At 42.8% G+C, this 23,738-nt stretch overlaps 1 protein-coding gene across 12 annotated transcripts in view; it reads left to right on the forward strand.

Annotated features, from left to right (window-relative positions):
• The window catches only part of auts2a (activator of transcription and developmental regulator AUTS2 a), a 392,003-nt gene that overhangs the window by 29,418 nt on the left and 338,847 nt on the right, over positions 1-23,738 (forward strand). Inside the window, exon 1 of one of the 12 annotated variants that reach the window (XM_079508633.1) lies at positions 8,387-8,489. The exons of the other annotated variants lie outside the window; for them this stretch is intronic. Coding sequence (XP_079364759.1) covers positions 8,475-8,489 — 15 coding nt within the window. The 5' untranslated portion in view covers positions 8,387-8,474. Of the gene's footprint in view, positions 1-8,386; positions 8,490-23,738 lie in introns of those variants that run through there. 12 annotated transcript variants of the gene reach the window in all.

A 23,738-nucleotide genomic window follows, 5' to 3' on the forward strand; every position in this document is an offset into this window, starting at 1 on the left:
ACACACACACACACACACACACACACCAGTAAGACGCCTGAGGGCGAGAAGGTAAGCAGATGCACACATCTGCCTCGTTGACAGCAGATTGCTGGGCGATCGGAGATCAACATGGAATTAATTCTGTGCTTCCCATATAAGGAGCATGTCTTGAGTGTACAGGGTTTGATGAGATCAGATCAACATATGGAATGTCAGAACAGGTCAGCTTCATACAGTATATGGAGATCTAAGGGTGGTAGCGGGGACATTCTCTTGAGTGTACAGGGTTTGATGAGGGTCCAGGTAGGGCCGGGCCTTAATTTTCGGCCTGTTGAGAACTCTAGTTTTCGCCGGCTGCTGGGCTGCTGCACTAATAACTTTGGGGCAGGCCCGTCTAGAGTTTGAATGGACAGGTATAAGTCAAAAGGGAGACATCGATGTCCTGGTGATCTAAGGGTTTGAGGTTTGAGATCAGACGAGTTGCTGGCCAATATTGATCAAATCAAATCAAATCAAATTTATTTATATAGCACATTTAAAAACAACTCTCATTGTACCAAAGTGCTTCACAAGGCAGAATATAGTGGAATACAATACAATACAATAAAATGCAATACAATACAATACAGTACAATTCAGTGCAGAAGACGTCAATAGTAAAAAAAAAACAGGCAAATAGGACAAAGTAATCTAAAAAAGGAAAGGTGCAAGATCATGTCGGTGGTGCAAAGGCTTGTGAATATAAAAATGTTTTAAGTTGTGATTTAAAAGACTCAACGGATGACATCAGGGATCTCCATATATGGGCTTAACTGCGACAGCAGGTCGCATTTACTATATATCCATCCCTGATGATGTCACGTGATGTCACGATGACCTGGGCACCATATACGGGGGCTAATGTCACGTGATGTCACGATAACCTGGGCACCTGGGGGCTTGCCTGGGGTGACCAGGGGCTGATGTCACGATGACCTGGGGGCCTTGGCTGGGGTGACCAACCAATACACACACTGACGGGAAATGCTAGATTCGATAGTTAACTGCGACCTGCGGGCGCAACAAGTCATTACAATTTACAATTTAGGCATTTAGCAGACGCTCTTAATCCAGAGCGACTTACAATAAGCAAGAACAAAAAGCATGGGAATACATCACATATGTAAAAATGCATTTATCGCGAAACATGCGTAAGCTAAGAACGTGACTAGAACATATCTATATAATGACACTATACATATAAACTATAACATAGCACATGGAATGTGAGAACTTGTTTTGTTATTGCTGGAATATTTTTTAATCTACTGATTATTTAGTATTTTGTTTTGTTTATATTTTGTATTTTATTCATTAGTGCATTGCCCAGTCAACTAAACGGTTTAACACTGCTGCTGCTAGTAATTATTTACAAAACGATTAAAACTATCTTGGCTTAAAGAAATTACGTCATGAGGCAACCAAGACTATGAAAAAAAAAGCATTTGCCAGGCTGCACTAAATGACGACGTGAGACGCCATATGGTTCATATAAATACAACTCGTAAGTCATTTCATTTCATATATTAACACAATGCATTCATGTCTCATGGAGGACAATGATGGTGTCAAACTGTCAGCAACTCCTGTAAAGCACGAGAAGGAAATTTACTTTTTTTGACAGTGGAAATGATCGGGGACGATCATCCACAGTGGACGCCCCTCACTTCACACAAGTGTATTATTGAGGAGCCCCTCCTATATACAGGTTTAATGTTTGTTTTTCCTAAGACAAACATTAAAAACGCCATTGAAATAGACAGTGTTGTTTTGTCCATTTTTGGACATTGTCCATGTTTTTTTGTCTGATAATTACGTCATAAATGATGTATATATATACATTGGTAGTACATACATTTACCGTCCGCGATGTTGTAAGATGATAAGAGCGCCCCTCACTTCACACAAGTGTATTCTTTTTTTATAAAGGTAATATATTGTAAATCTGGCATATACGTTCATCTCCATTGAGTAGCCATGGCCTACTGTCTACTAAAGCAGAATGTAAAGCTAGTCTTCAGTATTTTTACCAGGGTGAAAAGCTATGCTAGCCTCACTCCACGATGAACTATATGGACCCTCGCACAGTCGCACTCTCCTTTGTGTGAAACGGAAAGTCACTCAACCTGCTGTCAACGGAGACCAAAGCTTCTACATTTGCATGTTGATTAGGGCTGTGAGAGAATGGGGCTCCCTCAGCCTCAGTCTAACCACCGAAGACGTTGGCACACAAGTGTGTAAGTGCATGTCTACAGTATGTGTTTGTTGGGATTATATTTGTGGTTGTGTGTCGTTTGGATTTAATGCCATGCAATGAGATCATTAGTGAGTGACACTGTTATGACATTTTGTTAGCAGTTAGTTAGCATTTTGTTTTCAGTGAGTGAGGGCGGCAGCAGTAAGGAACTCGCTCTTTATTTAACCACTTAAGCTTTCTATGCTTTGTCATAATGACAAATAGTGATGGTGAACAGCTAAACTACAAGCCAAAAGCATGTTGTATTGTGGTGCATTGTGAGCTTGTAGATCTGCTATCTGTGGTATTTATGGAAATTTCCGCCTATGATGACATCCCAAAAATAGGGAGGCCAAGAAAGTGGTTAGCGACCCATGCCATCATCAATTATATGGTTAGAGGCAAACGGTTTATCTTTTGGTCAGGGGTGTAACGTGTAGCAATAAGAACCGCTGACCATGTAAATCTGCAAAACCAGAAATGGCATGGCAGCTGGAGTGTGTCGGTCTAACACATATGCATGTTGGCTAGAAATGTCAGCAATAAAATAAAAGAAAAAAAGGAAAAGAAAATGAAGCCAGGGTTCTAGTGGATCAGTGGGTGCATGTGTGTATTCACAATGTCTTGGCTAATTCAAATCCGTCACGTCATTGAATGACCACAGCTTTCTCTTCCATTTGGCCACTTATTCTTCACTTCATACTACACTTCATACACTAAAACAGAACTGAATATAAAACAATTATACAAAATGTAGGATGAAAACTGTTTCACAAAAGGATGAGTGTGGCATTAATCATGGCCTACTACATTACAGTCACAAAATCAGTATACTTATTACTTACTACGATATACAACCAATTTGGTTGTTTTACAATCTTGTCATGAAGTAAGTTAGTGGGTGAATGTACAGATGTTCTCTAACATAATAATAATAATATTAATAATCGTTATTGTCCCAAAGGATATCTTTGCAGTCTGTTCAAAACACCCACAGAAAAACAACATATACTGTAGCACAGAAAAATATATCACCAAGACAATACATAAACATGAGGTCCCCACTGTACACAGAACCATCCTATCGGTTTGTTTAATGCCGCGATGGCTGAGGGGGCAAAACTCCTACTAAACTCCTACCTTTTCCCATGCTAACATTCTGCGTCTTTGTCCAGATGGAATGAGGCTGAAAAAGCAATACAGGGGATGATCAGTGTCATTTGATATTGAAAGTGCTAGAGAGTGTGGGTTTAGGAAGTCCAATGATCTTGGAAGCAATACGGGTACTGAAAAGTTTCTGTAGAAACATGTGGAACAGTATAACAGAACAGGTTGAATAATGAATGCTTTTGTACAACAATAACAGCTGAGCACGCTTCCGTCATCTCAAAGCTGTCAGTGTTAATTTGCATGGCTGTGTTGTTGAACACATACACAACTTAACGTCAGGAAAGTTACACAACTCACCCACCCAAGTGATGTCAATAATACTAATCACTGTAGTCTTACCGTGCTTTACATGAAAACTCCTGTTAGATATTAAAGTTGATTGAGTTGGATATGGATACCTTTTCTGTTTCTTAACATTCCCTTGTATTTCTTAGTTTATTGAAATAATGTCAAGCACATTTTTCCAGTGCACAGCCTACTTACTGCAGGCCTTGTTGGCTAGATTTAGAAGACATTTTGAAGCTCTTGCTACTGAAATAATCGATTATGGAGAAAACATGCATCTCAATGTGGTGAGAAGCACAGCTTGCCAGACCTTGGTCTGGCATAGTGGAGTGGGTGGGGCTTAGTGAAGGGTCAATTGAGTGTGCACGAACTGCTCGTGCAACATCTTTGCCACACATCATGTGGATTACTGCATGAAGGGGCATAGATCAACTCCAGCTCATCCAAACAAGTTCAAACTTGATACAGCACTTCCTTGGGTCCTTAGCTATACAGATTTATTATCGAGATAAATAATTGTATATTTAAAAATAGTGTGGCTATTTTGAATTACACGACTTCCCTTTCATGCAATTATTTAAACCTTTTTTCCTCTAATTCAAAGCATTTAGGAAACATAATCAGTCGAGTTTGTTTTTGTTGCAATTAGTTTGTGTCATTATTACTGGACTAAATAGCAATGATAATTGCACTGCCCTAGCAGTGCACTATCTTGGTTCGGGTGAAAGTTAGAGCCCTTGAGAGTTAAATTATCACTCAGGATTTGAACATCCAGCTCAGACAGCCACATGGTGCCTTCTGCCTTGATAATAAGCCACTTGACATTAAATTACAAGCCCTGATTCATATTTCAAAGCATCTTATTTATTTTTTATCAAAGTTTCTTTATTAATATTTTCAAGTCACATATGAGTCAAATAAACATAACATACAAAAATGAGTATTTTACCCCTGAGTTCCCACTCCGAAAGAGCCACAACCCTGGTATCGTCGTACCATTAACAAAGATAAATTAAAAGGCAAATACAAATATACATATTCAGTATAGAAGGGATTATTTCAAAGCATCTTTGATTAGACTGACATTTACATTGGACAGTGAGAAACAGTTTGGAGATTTTTCAATTTTCACTTTTGTATATTTTCATGGAGGAACACAATGTGCATGGCACCGACATGCCAAACTAAATGTCTGCTGATTGGCAAATCCACATTCACAAAGTAAACTCACACAAACACAAGACATTTGTATTCATTTTGTAAATTACTGACACAATTTGACACATTTACATATTTATGACAATTATTCTAACTCCAATGCAGAAAGATTTCAAAACATTCCATTACTGGCCATATTGTACAACATTTTTAGAGGATTCTGATGTTGACACAGAGAGAAGAAAAGTCTGTTTGGTGGCTGTGGCTGTCTGCAAAAAGTGCAAATGTTTGTGCATTTTATACCACCACACTTTTATTTGACGTTGTGCATGTCAAATCTAACAAAGCCGGTGCCTGAAAGCTTGGGTTGTTGAATGTGTTTCGTGTCATAGCCTTAGCCTTTCATCTCTGGGTGTCGAGAGCTACTTTGCAAGGGAAATTGGGGTTTGGCAGACAGATCTGTAAAATATAATCAGACTCGCTGAAGATGGAACTAGTTGGCTTGCCTACAGTCTGCCAGCCCACATTCTGTAGGCTGTCACCATTGTTGCCTAAATATTTTGCATACCTCTCACAATGTTGGAGAAACCAGTAGTAATATAGCTCGCCTGCCTATTGACGTCTGCAACAGCGAGTGCATTTATGCACTGAAGCACAATGTCACTGTACGGTATGTGGTTGTGGTAACCGTGTGAGACGGAACGGAACTGCGATTAAAGGGCTATGTGAAGTGGTTCATGGAAGTACTTGTTCGACAAGCCTAATGCTTTTATACGTAACCTAATTAGTATGGACTGCTGAGAAGGGAATTGGATACTTTGAGGCTCTGCCTGAAGATTGATTTTAAGGTTATTAACTCTGCCAGGCCGGAAATTATGTTTGCGCCCCTGTCTGCCTATGTGTGTGTGTGTGTCTGTCTGTGAACAACTAATCTCCGGCACTACTAGGCCGATCAAATACACTATCATGGTATGAGATTGCTTTGCGTTTTGATCTATAACTCTTGAGTCTTGTACCGTCATACAGTCAATTGTTGTTTCCCTGGATTCCTCTGATCATGACGCAACTCCCAATATAGGCCCTGCCATTTAGCCTTTTCTTCAAACACACTTTTTGCTACTACTCATAAACATTTTGAGCTTTTGACCAAAAACTCATGCAAATCGGTACACCTTATCTCTGAATTAATGTGACAGGTATACATATATCTGTCTGATTTTTCAGATGTCATTGGCAACGATCGGCTTTCAAGATTTAATCAGCCTGGCCTGGCAGAAATCTGCACTCCAAGGAGTATACTTTTCTAGTTGCATTGGTATGGGACATCATCAAGATGTGATTCACCATGTTAATGATTCTTTTCATACCTCCAGTTCTAGGAAACACAGAATGGGGGGACTTTTTTTATTATTATTTCCACAGCTCTAAGGTATATTAATGACATGGTAAAATGAATGTAAAATTCCCCTTTAAGTGGTTTTTAACTATCTAGAGCAGACTGAGGATTTGGTCTTGCCTATGATAGGGCGACCTACAGTTGGAGGCCATCGATATTGTCCTTTTCTTTTTGCTGAGGTTTGCGTGATCTGCGCAAAAGGACAGTTAACCCATTTTGGGCGGGAACCCCTTTTGGTGTTTTAAACATTATGTTATAATTTAGCTATTGAAAAATAGCAGATCTACAAGCTCATAGCGCACCACTGAGTGGCGCGCTACGAGCTTGTAGGTCTGCTATTTTTGAAAAATCGTGAAAATATTTATTTCAGAAAACTGGAGGATTTAGAAGGATTTTTTTTAAATTTTGAGGTCAGGCCTAAATGGGTCAAATGATAAGGGACAATATCGGTGGCACCCAACTGTAGGCAGGCTCATGCAAGTTCACATGGCTTAATGCCCTCATACCCCAAACCTCTTGAGATTCCTCCAATGTAATGATGTGCTGGAGGACTGGGGTGCCTCTGTATTAAATGTGATCCATGGTCTGTTGAGGGAATGTGAAGAATCTTGCTATGCCTGTATTAGATTAGCACATACAGAGGACTTATGTGTAGACCAGCCTCTGGATCTTACATTTTAGCTCTGCCCAGACTTTATGTAAATACTTATAAGACCAAGTGAAATGGCTTTTTCGCGACTATCATGATGTGACTGTATCAATCACACCTCCTGCAGGCACTCGCACTGCAACAAGAGACTCACTCTTTCACAGGTGTTTTGCCTCGGCTGACCGTCCGGGTTATGAGGCTAGGTTTAGGGATCATTTCTGTGAGGTTAGGGACGGGTTAGGTTAGGTTTAGGCATGGTTTTAGTGATGTTAAATGTTAGGGTTTAGACGCAATCAAGGTGAAACACCTGGGCAAAAAGGGATTCCCACTGCAACAAGGCAACTAAATCAAGTGCATTGCCTGTTTTCAGAAACATATTTAGTGGTAATTTGCAATGTAATGCATGTCTGCCATGTTGCATTCAACAGATTCATTAGTGTCCAGCATAATGAATCCTAGCTCTGTGTGGAAGAGTGATTGACAGGTGCTAGAAGCTGCTTATGTAACCAACCATTGCATTTTTGATTGTAAATGCTGCATTTATATAGCGCCTTTATCCAAGGCGCTTTACAGAGCTTGTGCATTACATTCACCCATTCACTCACACATTCACACACAAATGCCGGGGGAAACCATGCAAGGCACCAACCTGCACATCGGGAGCAATTAGGGGTTCAGTGTCTTGCTCAAGGACACTTTGACAGTAACTCTGGGGGAGACCGGGTTCGAACTGGGAACCTTTCGGTTTCCATCCGGTGACTCTACCCCTGAGCCACTGCCGCCCCAGAAGATTGGATTAAGATTAAGATTAATTATTTTGACATGTATTGTTAACTAACTATGTTAACATTATGACCAGGGAGGGATATGCTCTAAAAGTGTGAAAAACATATTTTTCATTTAAACATTATGTTTTAAGACCAAAAGTCACTAACTGGACTATCTGGGAACACATTCGTTAAAAATTATGCATATATTATCGACGTGTTAAAATGCATGGTAATTGTTAATTTACTTAATTATTAGATAAATCAGTAAAACTAAACTCAAAACTACATTCTAAGAAAACGAGAATATGTGAACTATGCTTAACTATAATTACTGTTCAGTATTGTCATCTTTCTAAAATATCCACAGTGAGCTTTTTGTTCAACACAGAACATTATTTTAACCTGTTTTTAAAATAAAAGTGTTGGGATTAACAAATGAGTAGTCTTGCTGCTTAAAGGTGTAGGGAAACGGAAATGGTGGACATTTTATTTTGAAGTTTCAGCCTGAAACGCTGCTTCTGAAGTTTCTGAACCAATCAGAGCGTCGCATCCCTCCAGGCTATGGGGTCTCAAAGTCTGTGACTTCCTGCATGTGAATTTCGTTTGTAAACAAAGTGACACGGGAGTCATAGGGGAAAAGCCAGCGGATTATTTCTAACCTATATACATATTTTAGCGTGATGATTAAGTTTAAAACAAGTAATACACTGTCTGGATGTCATCTTGAATTGGATCAAAAACGGAGTAGTTCTTTAATCAAAACCAGCTGTGGAGGAGGAATCAAGAAGCATGGGAATAAAACTGGTGAGCTTCATTTTGATTGGCTTTTATCTCTACACCTCATCACGCAGCACGTTTTCATTTTCAGGAAGTAATTAAAAAAATATTTTTATGGACTTTTGATATAAAATCACACATAAATGAGAATTTGCCCATTTTTTTGGCTTCCATAGTTCCATTGTTAGGTATGCCCATATGATGACCACGGATATGGTCTAAAAGTGTGAAAAAGTACAGACAAAAAGTGATACTTAATATTGCACAAACATGTCTTTCCTAGCAACCAGTCAGCCATGTATATTGGCTGCATCCGATATCTGCTGTCACATAACTTCTTTGCAGCTTGCCTTGGGTTACGATTTGTTTTCTCTTATGATTGTTATACAAAAGAAAAGGTACAAGGCTGTAAACTAAATAAATTACCGGCAGATATTTTCATCTCTGGTCTAAATACATCTTTTTGCAATGGTAATTGATATTTATGCCTGCTGCTTGGTGGACGTGCCCTTAAATCACAGAGTTAGGGGACCAGTTGTGGGTCTGATTGGGTCTGAGCGGTGTGTGAGTTATGTATAGAAGTACCTGTGGTCTTTAACGATGTGTTGTTACCGTGCGCTCCTGCTGGGGAGCTCCGACAGGCTTGATGGATGAAGTGGGTTTGATGTGGACTCCAGGTGCGTGCGCCCTCCTGCAATCACCACTTTGTGGTTTCAATCAATGCTTCATTAGCAATTCTTTCACAAAAGATTTTTTTTAAATGAAAGCCTGTCTGTCTGTCCTTACACAATACAAATGTGGAGGTGTAAAATAGTTTATATTTCGTCACTGAAGGTTTGAGGCCTAGATAGACGTTATAGAGTGTCTTCCTATTGGAACCTATACTGCCTTCACTTTTCTTCAAGTCCTGATGTCAACAAGAGTTTTTAGTGATATTTTTAGTCTGTGTAATTAGTCAATTGTCAAACTAGTGATAGATGGCAGTTCTTCAAGCTCACAATGCCTCATTCGTGACGTCTCGTGAACTTGTATTGGCTATTCTCGCTATTCAGCAAGCAACAAACAATACCGGTAGCTTGAAGCTAGTATATAATTAAACTGCTTCGAAAATGCATTGAATCACATCAATGATTGGAAAGGCAAATTAATTTGTATCAACTTGTTCTAGTTCAGTGGTTCCCAAAGTGGGGTCCGGGGACCCCCAGGGGTCCTTGAGGGCGTTCCAGGGGGTCCCCAGCTAAATGATAGTTTGGACTGGAACCAAATGGACCCTAACGGATCCATTTGGTTCCATTTGTACACTCTCAGAGAATTTTACAATATAAATTGAGGGTCCCAGAGATAGAAATGCCATTAAATGGGGGTCCGTAGTGCATGTCAAACTGGGGGTCCTTGAAATTAAATGGGTTGAGAATCACTATAGAGCCGTAAAAATCTTCTCTTATGGTGGTCCCTGGCATATCTTTTCAAATGGGGGTCCGCAGGCTAATTAGTATCAATTTGGGGGTCCTTGACATGAAAAGGTTTGGGAACCACTGTTCTAGTTTATACCCATTATTAGCCTGCTGCTAATTGAAATGTGGACACTTTGGAACCAGGGCAACAAGTCAAACAGGTGGCTGGGGGATAACAACTGTAGGACTGTTAAACAGGTAGCTGGCCTGGGGGATAACAACTGTAGGACTGTTAAACAGGTAGCTGAGGGATAACAACTGTAGGACTGTTAAACAGGTGGCTGGGGGATAACAACTGTAGGACTGTTAACCAGGTAGCTGGCCTGGGGGATAACAACTGTATAGGACTGTTAAACAGGTAGCTGGGGGATAACAACTGTATAGGACTGTTAAACAGGTGGCTGGGGGATAACAACTGTAGGACTGTTAAACAGGTAGCTGGCCTGGGGGATAACAACTGTATAGGACTGTTAAACAGGTAGCTGGCCTGGGGGATAACAACTGTAGGACTGTTAAACAGGTAGCTGGGGGATAACAACTGTATAGGACTGTTAAACAGGTAGCTGGCCTGGGGGATAACAACTGTAGGACTGTTAAACAGGTAGCTGGGGGATAACAACTGTAGGACTGTTAACCAGGTAGCTGGGGGATAACAACTGTAGGACTGTTAAACAGGTAGCTGGGGGATAACAACTGTAGGACTGTTAAACAGGTAGCTGGCCTGGGGAATAACAACTGTAGGACTGTTAACCAGGTAGCTGGGGGATAACAACTGTAGGACTGTTAACCAGGTAGCTGGGGGATAACAACTGTAGGACTGTTAAACAGGTAGCTGAGGGATAACAACTGTAGGACTGTTAAACAGGTAGCTGAGGGATAACAACTGTAGGACTGTTAAACAGGTAGCTGAGGGATAACAACTGTAGGACTGTTAAACAGGTAGCTGGCCTGAGGGATAACAACTGTAGGACTGTTAAACAGGTAGCTGGCCTGAGGGATAACAACTGTAGGACTGTTAAACAGGTAGCTGAGGGATAACAACTGTAGGACTGTTAAACAGGTAGCTGAGGGACAACAACTGTAGGACTGTTAAACAGGTAGCTGGGGGATAACAACTGTAGGACTGTTAACCAGGTAGCTGAGGGATAACAACTGTAGGACTGTTAAACAGGTAGCTGGGGATAACAACTGTAGGACTGTTAAACAGGTAGCTGGGGGATAACAACTGTAGGACTGTTAACCAGGTAGCTGAGGGATAACAACTGTAGGACTGTTAAACAGGTAGCTGAGGGACAACAACTGTAGGACTGTTAAACAGGTAGCTGGGGGATAACAACTGTAAAACTGTTAAACAGGTAGCTGGGGGACACGCACGCACACACGCGCGCACGCACAGTGACACACACACACACACACACACACACACACACACACACACACACACACGGTTGCCCCAAATCCTATCACTTCAATGCCGTAGGAAATCCCTGTGCTTTGTCTGTTATATTTCTACAGTACATGTTACTGTTGAGGAGTACAATAATAACTAAGTCACTTAGCAGCACTTCGGCATTAGCATAACAGCATCATCCTTGTACTTGCAACACTTGCAGATGCTCAGTCTGTCGCGGCTTGGGGAGTAAGTCGCTCGGAAAACAAAAGCGCTGTTCTAACAACTAATGGGCCAGGGTTAATTAAATCACCTCTTTGTATGCCCCAAGGTGCTAATCTGCTCTTAATTGAAAGGATCGTCGTAAATCAGAGGAAAAAACCTGCCCCCTTGAGCTCCGAATTACACCGTCCTCCCTAATAGTGATTGGATTTAGCAAAGTAATTTAACTCTCTATCGCCAAAGGGGGCATCAAGGTGTGGGGGAAGTATACAGCAGCTTGGCCTTGGCCATAAAGGAAATATATGGTTAATTGGGGGGTAGCTGCTTGTCTTGTTCAATTAACATGTACAGTCATTGGGCTAATTTCTCCATTACGTTCCAGTGTTTCGGTTGGCAGCTTCTGCATGTCTGTTCTGTTGTTTATTTTGCTATGGTGTTAGGCAAGATTATGGTGGGGCTGTGATACAGAAGGGATGAGAGGAGGATAAGGAGAGAAGGTGGGTGGTAGGAGGAACAGGTGGAGGGGAGAGCAAGAGAGAGAGTAGTGGGGCTGATTGCAGTGGTGAAACATGACATTATTTGTTTTGTGGAAGGAGGCTCCCAGGGACACCTAAGAGAGGGGAGGGAGAACCAAGAGTGATGTTTGTTTTCTTAACAGCCCTCTGCGCCGTGTGTGGCGAGGAAAGAGCCTCAGCCTACAAGAGTAGCGGGAGAGAGACAGACCAGAGAGAGATAAAACGGACAGAAAGACAGATTAATGTACAGGAAACAAAATCTGAATAAGGGCAGGCATTATGGGCGGACGGACATCTAAAGAGGTGAACTACATTTGCTCTTATCTGCGGAACACCCCATCCCCACCCTCAAACAAATATATAGATCTAATAAAACATAAACAAAACAAAAGACATTCCCACCTCCACATTCACCCTGCAAACATACGGTATGAGTACCGTAAACAAGGTAAACAAATATTTTGCAGTGTGTTGAGCGCCAGCGATCACTTCCTGTTTGCTCTGAATGTACAATCACTGAACTTAACGTGTGTCCTGAAGCATGCAGCAACGTTTTTACTGCCAGTGAAAGGAACAATTATTCATGCACAAATGGGTACGCACGCACGCACGCACGCACGCACACACGCACACACACACGCACACACGCACACACACAGTGTACAGTATAGTTGCATGCGGGTGTGTGTGTGTGTGTGTGTGTGTGTGTGTGTGTGTGTGTGTGTGTGTGTGTGTGTGTGTGTGTGTGTGTGTGTGTGTGTGTGTGTGTGTGTGTGTGTGTGTGTGTGTGTGTGTGTGTGTGTGTGTGTGTGTGTGTGTGTGTTCAGTCGGTGTCAGTCTCAAGCTGCATGGCGAGTAGCTCTGCTTCCGTCCTGTCGAGCGGCTCTGATTAGAATTTCAGATGTGTGGTAACGATACAGTTTTCTTTTTTCTTTCCCATTGCCTGCATCCCATCCATCTGAGGCAGGGGTCCCCCCTGAGACAGCTCTGCCCTACACATCACAACACACCCTCTTGTCATCACAATAACACAATGCTCTGGCTGGAAGGGGTCCGCATTGAAGCGGGGGGATCAGCTTACAGGTTGTCGTTGTCGACAGTGACAAACATGTTTAATATGCTATGATGTTAATTTCACTGCGATTACACCAGAATTAGGCTACATATGGTACCATAATGTGTTCCCGCCTGGACAGATGGGGTAATAACACGTGCCAACATGAGTTTCATCCTTCTTTTTCCCTTTTGTGCCCTGGTAATTTAAATACCTTTTTTGTTCAGATTCAACTCACTATAGGGAGTATGATAACAGTTGGCCTGTGACTTTCCCTCTGATTCCTTTTAAAGATAAATGGGTCAGAGGCATCTTAAATTCCCTGTGTGAGTGTGTGTCGCATGCATGTGTGTGTGCGTGCGTGCATGCGTGTATTTGTGAAGGGAGGGGCATATGCGTGTGCAAACCTGGCACATGGTTGCGTCTCGGTGTAGCAGTGGGAGTACTGAAGACAATTAGCATTATTGCTCCAAGCAAAATGGCATGGTTGTCGTGAGTGTCTTTGCACAACGCTGACAATGGATGACAGAATATCTGCTAAAGATTCTACTATTGCTCTGAGCAAACCTCACCCCACCCACAATCCCCCACCAAGTCTACATGCTCCTCTACCAACATTAGCACGAATAATAGTAATAATAACCCGTAAGACGCCTGAGGGCGAGAAGCATGTACGCATCCGCCTCGTTGACGGCAGACTGCTGGGCGAGCACTGGCGCTTTGGCATGGGGGGGTCAGATCAACATGGAATGAATTCTGTACTGGCCATATAAGGAGCATGTATTGAGTGTAGGGTTTGATGAGGTCAGATCAACAGATGGAATGTCAGAACAGGTCAGCTCCATACAGTATATGGAGATCTAAGGGTGGTAGCGGGGACATTCTCTTGAGTGTACAGGGTTTGATGAGGGCCCTGGTAGGGCCAGGCCTTAACAGTTTAATGGCCCATGACGTAAATCACTGTCAAGTTCAAGTGCACGGTCATGTGCCCGAGACGGAGATTGATTAATCTCCGTCAAATTAGTGATATGAAAACGGATCGCATCGCTCCACAGCCTAGATGCGCTTGTTGCGCAATCCTCGGTGTTGCACAACAGTGACACGTCATCGAAAATGTTCCCTGCCTGTTTAGCCGACGACAACAAAAATCTTAAAACGTTAATAACTCACGATCTAAATCATCCCACCTAATTATAAAAAAAGATCCTGTGTTTGATGGCCCTCCGCGGTCCAGTCGCTAGTCGCGATATATTTATTCTTACCTCCTGTTGTTGTCAATCGACTCTAGAGTGGCATGGCTAATGTTAGCTGCTACACACACATTCACAACAACATCCGGTCCGTCGGTAAAAGTGGTCCGGGCGCTATAAACGATGGGCACATTTTATTAATGGATTCAATAGGCCCGGGCCCTTAAGGTGTTCATTTCCGGGCCTGTTGAGAACTCCAGTTTTCTCCGGCTGCTGGGCGCAGCTGCACTAATAACTTTGGGGCAGGCCCGTCTAGGATGATTTGAATGGAACGATTTAATCGTTTTTAAGGGTTTGAGGTTTGAGGTCCGATGTAGAGTTGCCAATATTGATGACATCAGGGATCTCCATATATGGGCTTAACTGTGACAGCAGGTCGCATTTACTATGACATCAGGGTCTCCACATCTCCATCCCTGATGATGTCACATGATGTCACAAGACCTGGGCACCATATATGGTCATGCCCGACACACTGATGGTGCCCACACTGACGGGAAATGCTTGTTTCCATAGTTAACTGCGACCTTCGGTCGCAATAATAATAATAATGATGTAATAAACTTAATTTAAATAGCACCTTTCAGGAAATTGAAAAGAAAAATCTGTGCAAAAGTTAAACTAATCAATCAACTAATCAATGTATTTGAAATAATCAATTTGAAAATGGCAGATCTACAAGCTTTTTTTGTATGGAAAAAAGAACGGGATTAAGTGTCTAATTTAGACTAATTGATTTAGTTGTAAAAGTTACAAAGTTATAAAAAACCCTTTTGATTTGTTGAAAATTATAATTCTTGATTAATGAAATCAATTATCAATAGATAAATAAAATAAACAATACATGAGACTAATAGTAAAAACAGTAGTCGTAAATAGTTTTGAAACTACAGACTGGGACATGTTTAAGCAGGCAGCCACCTACAATCATCACACTGACATTGACTATACAGAGACTGCCTACATCAGTAAATGCATTGATGATGTCACGGAGACAAAGACCATCACAGTACGGGCCATGGCTGACAGGGGAGGTCCACAGGCTACTGAGGGCCTCGAACGCCGCCTTCAGAGCAGGTGACGAGGCGGGCCTGAGAACAGCTAGGGCCAACTTGGAACGTGGCATCAAAAAAGCAAAAAGGCAGTACACCAAGAAGATAGTCCACTGCTTCATCACGGACTACAAACCCCGACCACGGACCTGTGACAGCGACACCACTCTGCTGAACAACCTGAATGACTTCTTCGGACGCTTTGAAGCACAAAACAGCACTCCTGCACGGATGTCTCCACCTCCTCCACACGACCAGGTGCTGCACCTGTCTTCAGCCAGCGTGAGACGGTCTCTCTCCAGGATCAACGCTCGCAAAGCTGCAGGCTGAGGGACAGCTTTGCCCATCAGGCTGTAAGGAAAGCTGAACTCTCTACCAGCTCTCCTCCCCTACTGCCCGGACAACATACCTGGTCGTGTGTTAAAGGACTGTGCAGTGGAACTCACTGTTGTCTTCACAGACATCTTTAACATCTCCTTGAGCCACGCTGCTGTCCCCACATGCTTCAAAGAAACCACCATCATCCCAATACCTAAGAAGGCTTCCCCATCCTGCTTCAGGTCCACCGATGATGCAATCTCCACCGTACTGCACTCAGCTCTCACCCATCTGGATACCAAGCACTCACATGTAAGGATGCTGTTCATAGATTTTAGCTCGGCATTCAATACCATCATTCCCCAGCAGCTCATACAAAAGCTGTATTGGCTGGGAGTGAACACCTCGCTGTGCAACTGGCTGTTGGACTTTCTGACCGGGAGACCACAGGCAGTACGGGTTGGTGGCATCACATCCAGAACACGGAGGCCCCCCAGGGATGTGTGCTCAGCCCCCTACTCTTCACCCTGCTGACCCATGACTGCACACCAAAGCACAGCACAAACATCTTCATTAAGTTTGCGGATGACACGACTGTGGTGGGTCTCATCCACAATAATGATGAGTCCAGCTACAGGGATGAGGTGAGCCAGCTGACCATGTGGTGCGGAAAACAAAAGAGATTGTTGTCGACTTCCGGAGAGCACACACCCAGTACCCTCCACTGACCATCAACGGTACAGCGGTGGAGAGAGTGAGCCGTACTAAATTCCTGGGTGTGCACATCACTGAGGACCTCTCCTGGAACATCAACACCACATCACTGTTTAAGAAAGCTCACGCCAGTACTTCCTCCACAGACTGAGTAGAGCCAAAGCCCCAGGCCCCATCATGCGCCCCTTCTATCGAGGCACCTTTGAGAGCATCCTGGCCAGTTGCATAACTGTGTGGTACGGCGGCTGCACGGCATCCTGCCGAAAGACCTTGCAGCGCACAGTGATGGCAGCTGAGAAAATCATTGGTGACCCACTCCCGTCCCTCCAGGACATCTATAACACACGCCTGACCCGCAAAGCACTGCAGATCACAGGCGACATCACCCACCCCACACACAGGCTTCTTCAGTATTATGCCATCAGGGAGAAGACTGAGGAGCCTTCGGGCAAAGACTAGCAGGCTGAGGGACAGCTTTACCCATCAGGCTGTAAGGAAGCTGAACTCTCTACCAGCTCTCCCCCCTAATCTGTTCCCACTGTCTATGGTCTAATACAACCACTACCTCAACGTACACATACGCAGTACGCACGCACGCACATAAAAACAAAGATAAACTGTGAATGGACTCAACTGCTCCTATACGTATCTTTTGCACATGGAAAATACAGTACAATTCATTTTAATGCTTAGGTCTTTATTTATATAGGTTTTGTAATTGTTGCACTTTATGGTCTTTTAATCTGTTGCACTATTGCTGTTATTGTCACTGTTACCTGTTATTTGTTTTTATGTTTTTATTGCACCGTGGATGAGAGGGAAACGATTTCATCCCTCTATATGTCTGACATAATTGGTCTGACAATAAAGAAACTTTGAACCTTGAAAAATTAAAAAGCAACAGACACAATCAGACCATCAATTCATTGAAAGCTAATCTTCTGTTTGTGCTGAGATGCGGATGATGGAGGTCGAGTCGTTGTGGTCTCTAGGGGCAACAGAGTGCCAATCCCCCCTTCCCCCCAACTCAACCCACTGGTCTTATTGGGGACATAAATGCTTTGACAAAACGGAACAGGCCGCCCACTTTACAGAGAGTCAGTGGTGGAGGATTTACATAATCTCAGGTTTCTGTTGTGGGGGGGGAAAGCTGTTACATGAGCAACAGCACTGGAGTGGGACCTTATGATTCAGTGAAGCAGTTTAGTGTGCTACACCGCACAGTAAAAACCCTATGGGTCCATTTGGTCACATTTGAATAGATTTTACAGTGTGCCCTTCTCATGAGAAATGTAATGAAATTAAATGAAACAATTGCCTACGTACAGACGTTATTGTTTTCATGCGGTTTTATTGGCCCCAAGACAATATGTCCACAAATGTACTTTGTCGTGCCCCAGTGACCACGGCAGTATACAGGCAAAGGCAAATCCAATGAAATCGTGGGCATATGTTGAGCGTCCCGGTTCTTCAGGGTGTGACGAGGTTTGCATCAATCCTGATTACAGTGGCTTGTGTTCTGCTTTGGCCTCAAAATGGCATGACAATTTTGGTTCTATTTTGTAATGAGACCTTCCACACAGAGAGGTCCTCAAGGGCCCAACTGATGAAATGTGTAACCCCCTCCCCCTTTCCCCCCTTCAATCCAAGGGGACCCCAGCTGTAGCACTTGCAGTCTGAATTATACAGAGAGTCAGTGGCAGAGCTACTCCCATATGGACTGTAATTCATATTCCATAAACTGCTGCGGAGCACTGCAGTTACCCTCACTATTATTAACTTCACCCATGGGCATAGCACAGACAGAGAGCTATGCCCATGTGCAAGAACATGCAGTACTGCAAACATAGATCTGGAAAGTGTCCAGTCAGTGGTTAAATACGAATATTTCATGTAGCTAACATTGACTTTGCATCACAGGGAACAGTTAGGTTAAGTGCAGTCATGCACAACTCTGCTCTGTCAAATGCATTTATAAATAAACTTGTGCACTATATGACCAAAAGTCAGTAGAGACCCTTTTTAATTAGTGCTACTAATTAATGCCCTGCCCTTTTTTCCAGTGAATGGAAGGTCAATTTCCCCCCCTTAATTGTACCCGTGAGGCAGCTACCACATAACAATGTTGAAAATGGCACTTTGTGGACATACAGTAAGTCTTACTGTATCTTACCTCAATCACTTCAAGTTGTAGGAGAGCTGCGACTGCTGGATGAAAACCTTTATTTATACCGTCATGTTCAAAACACACAATAAAATATCCTTTTGCAATAATGTTATTACGATGATAAATAATTCTGCGCACATCCCTACTGCAAAGAGTCCTGACCTTAACCCTATGAGTATGAAACACGTTTGGAATGAATTGGAATGCCAAATAATGGCCAAAATAGTATTGTGGCTGAATGGAAGCAAATAGTAGGCATTGATATGAAGTTGGTCCATTATAACATTCTCCACCTTTCTGGGATGGCTTTTTACTAGTTGGAACATTTCTATTGAAAAGTTTGAGGCTCAAATGTGGTATTCCATTTCAATCCAAAGGTGTTTTAATGGCGTTAAGATCAGGGCTCTGTGCAGGCCAGTCAAGTTCTTCCTCAGTGATGCATGTCTGTATAAAGAAGTGTGGAGGGGATGGGGATTGTCATTCTGAAACAGGAAATTACATTCAAACTTCCCACAATTTTGAAAATGTACAATAATTGTCAAGATGTCATTGTCGCAAGATTTCAATTCATTGGAACAAAGGGCACTAGTTAGAAACCGTAATGAGTAGAAAGGGTGTCTCCTGACTGTCATTAGATAACGACTCAAATCTAAATCTACTTGAGATAAGATCAGAATCAACGTTATTGTCAAATCACAGGTATAAAGGTGTAAAGTGCCCTCCATCATTTGTAGTTTTCGTGAAAAGGGAGGAGGATAGAGATAGACGAAGTGCAAGGAGATTCAGCCAGGATAGAATCAGGTTAATCCATTGAGACCTGGAACGCATACATGTCACGTTAGCGTTTAACCACATTAACCATTAACCCATTTTGGGCGGGAACCCCTTTTGGTGTTTTAAACATTGTTATAATTTAGCTATTGAAAAATAGCAGATCTACAAGCTCATAGCGCGCCACCGAGTGGCGCGCTATGAACTTGTAGGTCTGCTATTTTTGAAAAATCGTTAAAATGTGCCTCAAATCTTTCCGAAAATTGTCATGATTTAGAAAACTTTTTTTTTTTAATTTCGACATCTGGCCTGAATGGGTTAAATAATCAAAAGATATGCATATAGCAGGTACGTATACATGAGGTTAGAAAATAGCATCATATGCAGATCTGCACATAAGGTGCAGTCGTAAGGGGAGGTTTAAAGTAGCAGCAGGTGCAGTACATAAGGTGGTTCTCAAACCTTTATGGACGTTTTTATAGTTTGTTAATTACCTTTGACCCACTAATGGTCTTATTTTATGATCTTTTTATGATCATAAAATATGATCCACATAAGGTAATTCCACATTCCTCTGTCTTGTTGATATTGAGTGCGACGTTGTTATCCTGACAGTGACAGCAGAATGCCATTGATCTGACCTTGTCCCTGTAGTAGGCGGACTCGTCGTCGTTGACAATCCGGCCCATCATTGTCATGTTGTGATGATGACATTGGAGATGTGAGAGAGAGATAAATACTTTATTAATCCCCAAAGGGAAATGTAAGCATTGCAGTAGCATAATGTGATGAAAAATATATGTACTCTATACAAGAAGACAATACAAAAATACTTCTGAGTCAGACACACATCAGACACAATGACGCATGAACAAAGCTGACACAGAAGCACATGCTTGTACCAGGGAGCGTTTTCTCATGCATTATGCAGTCTGATGGCAGGCAGTTAGCACAAAGGAAAGTCTGCACCACTCCGTTTTCATCTGCGGAAGACTGAGCCTCTGGCTGATGGTGCACACTCTCTTTCATAGAGTGGATGGGAGGGCTTATCCAGGATGGAGTTGACTTTGCCTTTCGTCCATGTGCGTGGCTTTGCAGTCGTGTGTGCAGTCGTAGAGGGAGTACAGGAGAGGGCTCAGTACACCTCCCTGAGGGGCTCCTGTGTTGAGGGTCATGTATGTACTGTACATATGTAGGAAAACTGTGAATTAAATCAATAAAGTGGTGGTTCTAATTATGATCTTCAAACTAGGAAGGCAGTTTCATCAAAGAAATAGGAGCAGTATCGGACAATTATGGGCAACCAATGTGTCATAAGCACGCGGTATATTTTCATAGACCAAATACTAATAGTAAACTAGAGGTTGAGTACAGTATGTAACATTTTTAAGTCCTCACTTGAACTCATAATACTATAGGCTATCATACTATTTCTTCCCTGAAATATGAAATGCTACATGTCTGTCAGATGAAGTGAACTTATTTCAGAAGACATGTTGGCACATTAATGGCTGTAAGATTTCATGGTGTCTAACCCCTAATTATCTCTTGACTTCCCCAAGCTCCTCTCGTGGCTGCACTGTAAGCTGTCGTGCATGTGAAACATGTCAAGTACAGTCGCAGAGACCTAGAGCATTGATGCATTTCTAATTGCGGTACATTTCAAAAACCCACTCATGGCTGGATTGATGGGTCATTTGCTTTATTTTGATGTGGCTAATTGTGTGCCCCATCATTACGCTATGCTGCAATGCAACCTGATGCAGTACACACAGGAGATGCAAACTGTCAATGTTTACATCAGAGATTAACAAATTACCATAGCGAATAGCGACACGCATATTTTCAGCAAAAGACATATGCATGATACCCACGCAGGCGCACGCACACACATGCACGCACGCACACAAATACCAAATGTACTGTGGCGGTATTATCTAGATGCGGAATGGTTTTGACTTGCCTTGTGCCTGCGGCTGTTGTGTGCAGGCAGGAGGGCAGTGTTTTTGCCAACCGGCTACGAGCCGACCAGACTGCCCCTCTTCAGAATTCAGCTCACACACTCTCAAGGACAGTGCCACCTTACCACCAGTATTGCTTTCTCTCTCTGTCTGTCTCTGTCTATTTCTCTGTCTCTCTCTGTCTCTTGCCATCTTATTTTCTCTCTCTCTCTGTGTACGTATCATTCATTCTCACTCACTCATTCGCCCTCACTCTCCGTCTTATTGTCCCCACCACGAGGGAGGATTATGTTTTCGTCTGTCTGTCTGTCTGTCTGTCTGTCTGTCTGTCTTAAGACCTCTGCCCCAAATGTTTCAAATTGGCCTCATGGTGGCGCAATAACAGGGAAATGTTGTGTTTTGGCCTATTACTCTTATAGGTTGTAAAATCACTAGATTCCTTGGACCACAATATGGAACTCCCCACATAGGCCACGCCCATTTTTGCCAGAGAAGTTTTCATTTAGACCATTTTGCGTTTTCTTCAAAACACACTTTTTGTACTCCTACAGCCCGCTCTAACTGTACTGTAGGCAATGGGATTCTACGTACTATTATCACATGCATTTCAAACTGCTGTGATATTCTGTCTCGATAGTGGTCATCCTGTTCAAAACAAACCTATGCAACATGCAGGCTCCCATCTGCTATTTTACCACAGGCTATGTAACTCTTCAAAAGACACAAACAGCACTTTCAGTTCATGGGGACAGTTAATGGCTGCAAACCATCTATCCATCTCCTCCTACATGTCACCTTCACACAGGCTGGGTCTGCTGGGATACAGAAAAGGGCGGATGTACTGTAACGAAGGCATGTAGGCAAGGGGCATGCGTGTGTATGTGGCGTGCATGTACTGTATGAGAACAGGGGTAGCCTGGATACATTTTTCATTCCTGAGTCCTTCACCCCTGGCAATCACAACACAGCATTTTATCTTCTCCTACATTCATCTCAGACAAAGACAGACAGACAGAGCTGCAAGGAGCAGGAAAGCATAAATAATGCACATTTACCCACATGCTGTGGCAGGGTTCACTGTAGGGACTAACAATGCACGTGGGCCTTGCAGGACATTCAGCTGATGATGCATTGGGGCTGTTAGACGAGGGACATGTTGCCATAACATACACAAGTGTTTCCTGATAAGGTCCCGCAGGGCGCAGCGGTAGCAGGGTTCAGAGACGGTCTATTAGTATCTCGCTGTGGATGATCCACGTGGTAATGTAATGACACACTGTAGTGCTGTGTAATAGTGGGCTGGAGAAATAAGCAAAACAAAGGAGGAAAAGAGCTCTTGAGCTGAAGGGAGACATAAAGCTATTTTAGCCGATCACAGATCAAATGACATCAAGTCTGCTGTTGTTTTGGCTCACGTTTCTGCATTTGTATTTTTAAATACAAATACTGTAACATTGGAAAACTGAAAGCTGAAATAAGACATTATCAAACAAAACCGTTTGTCAGCCAATCCGTCCATCAGACCATTGAGCCGTCAGCATGGACAGCTCTACTGTGTGAGACGAACAATGTTTGAGAGACGTCTGCCTGTGGAACAAGCAGTAATCCACTCTGATGACAGTGATCGATGAAGGCAAGGGCAAATCACAGAAGGGCCTGTGTGATGATGATAATGGAGGGGTGAACATAGAAGGGCGGTGGAGTGTGTAGCTACTGTTTGGCCCACTGAGCTTTGATTCATTCCTTCAACCCACCCCCACCCACCGACTCCCTGATGGCTTCCTGCCAACGTGCCACCTTTGTGTAGATTTGACGTGACGTGATGTTTGCGATGAGGTCTTCCATCAACTTCACATGTTCCCAAGTTCTGTGATCACAGGGGAGCTGTAGTGTATGATACATACATAATAGGTCTGATCATGTTTTATCACAGGATGTATTTAATGAACATGAAACAAACCTTATTATGCAGCATAAAATAATATACAGTCAGTAATATTGTTGTGAATGACTCCTCCACATCCTGTTAAGTACAATGCTACACAGTACCTCCCAGTCGATGCTTCCTCATGTGTCGCTGGCTAGCTAGTGCTTGGGGATGGCTGGCAGACATTGTGCTGTGGTGATGATGAGTGTTTGGATTGTTTACCTTGGCAGACAGCTCTGCACTGCTGGCTGATAGGAGCTGACTGTCTGTATTTGCACGAGGCCCTTCCATTTGTCTTCATCGGGCGCTGAGCTCAGGTAATGAGAAGGGAAGGCTGCTCCTGAGGTGATTAGCCCAATTTAAAGGCAGTAGCACTTAATTTAAGAATACCCATTAAGGTGTGCCCTTACCGCCCCACGATCCAGTGAGCACTTTGTGAACACGATGAGATCTACAAAACGGATACCGTATGCAAGATCAG

Source organism: Electrona antarctica, assembly GCF_951216825.1.
Source record: "Electrona antarctica genome assembly, chromosome: 8".
In the NCBI taxonomy this organism is placed as follows: domain Eukaryota; kingdom Metazoa; phylum Chordata; class Actinopteri; order Myctophiformes; family Myctophidae; genus Electrona; species Electrona antarctica.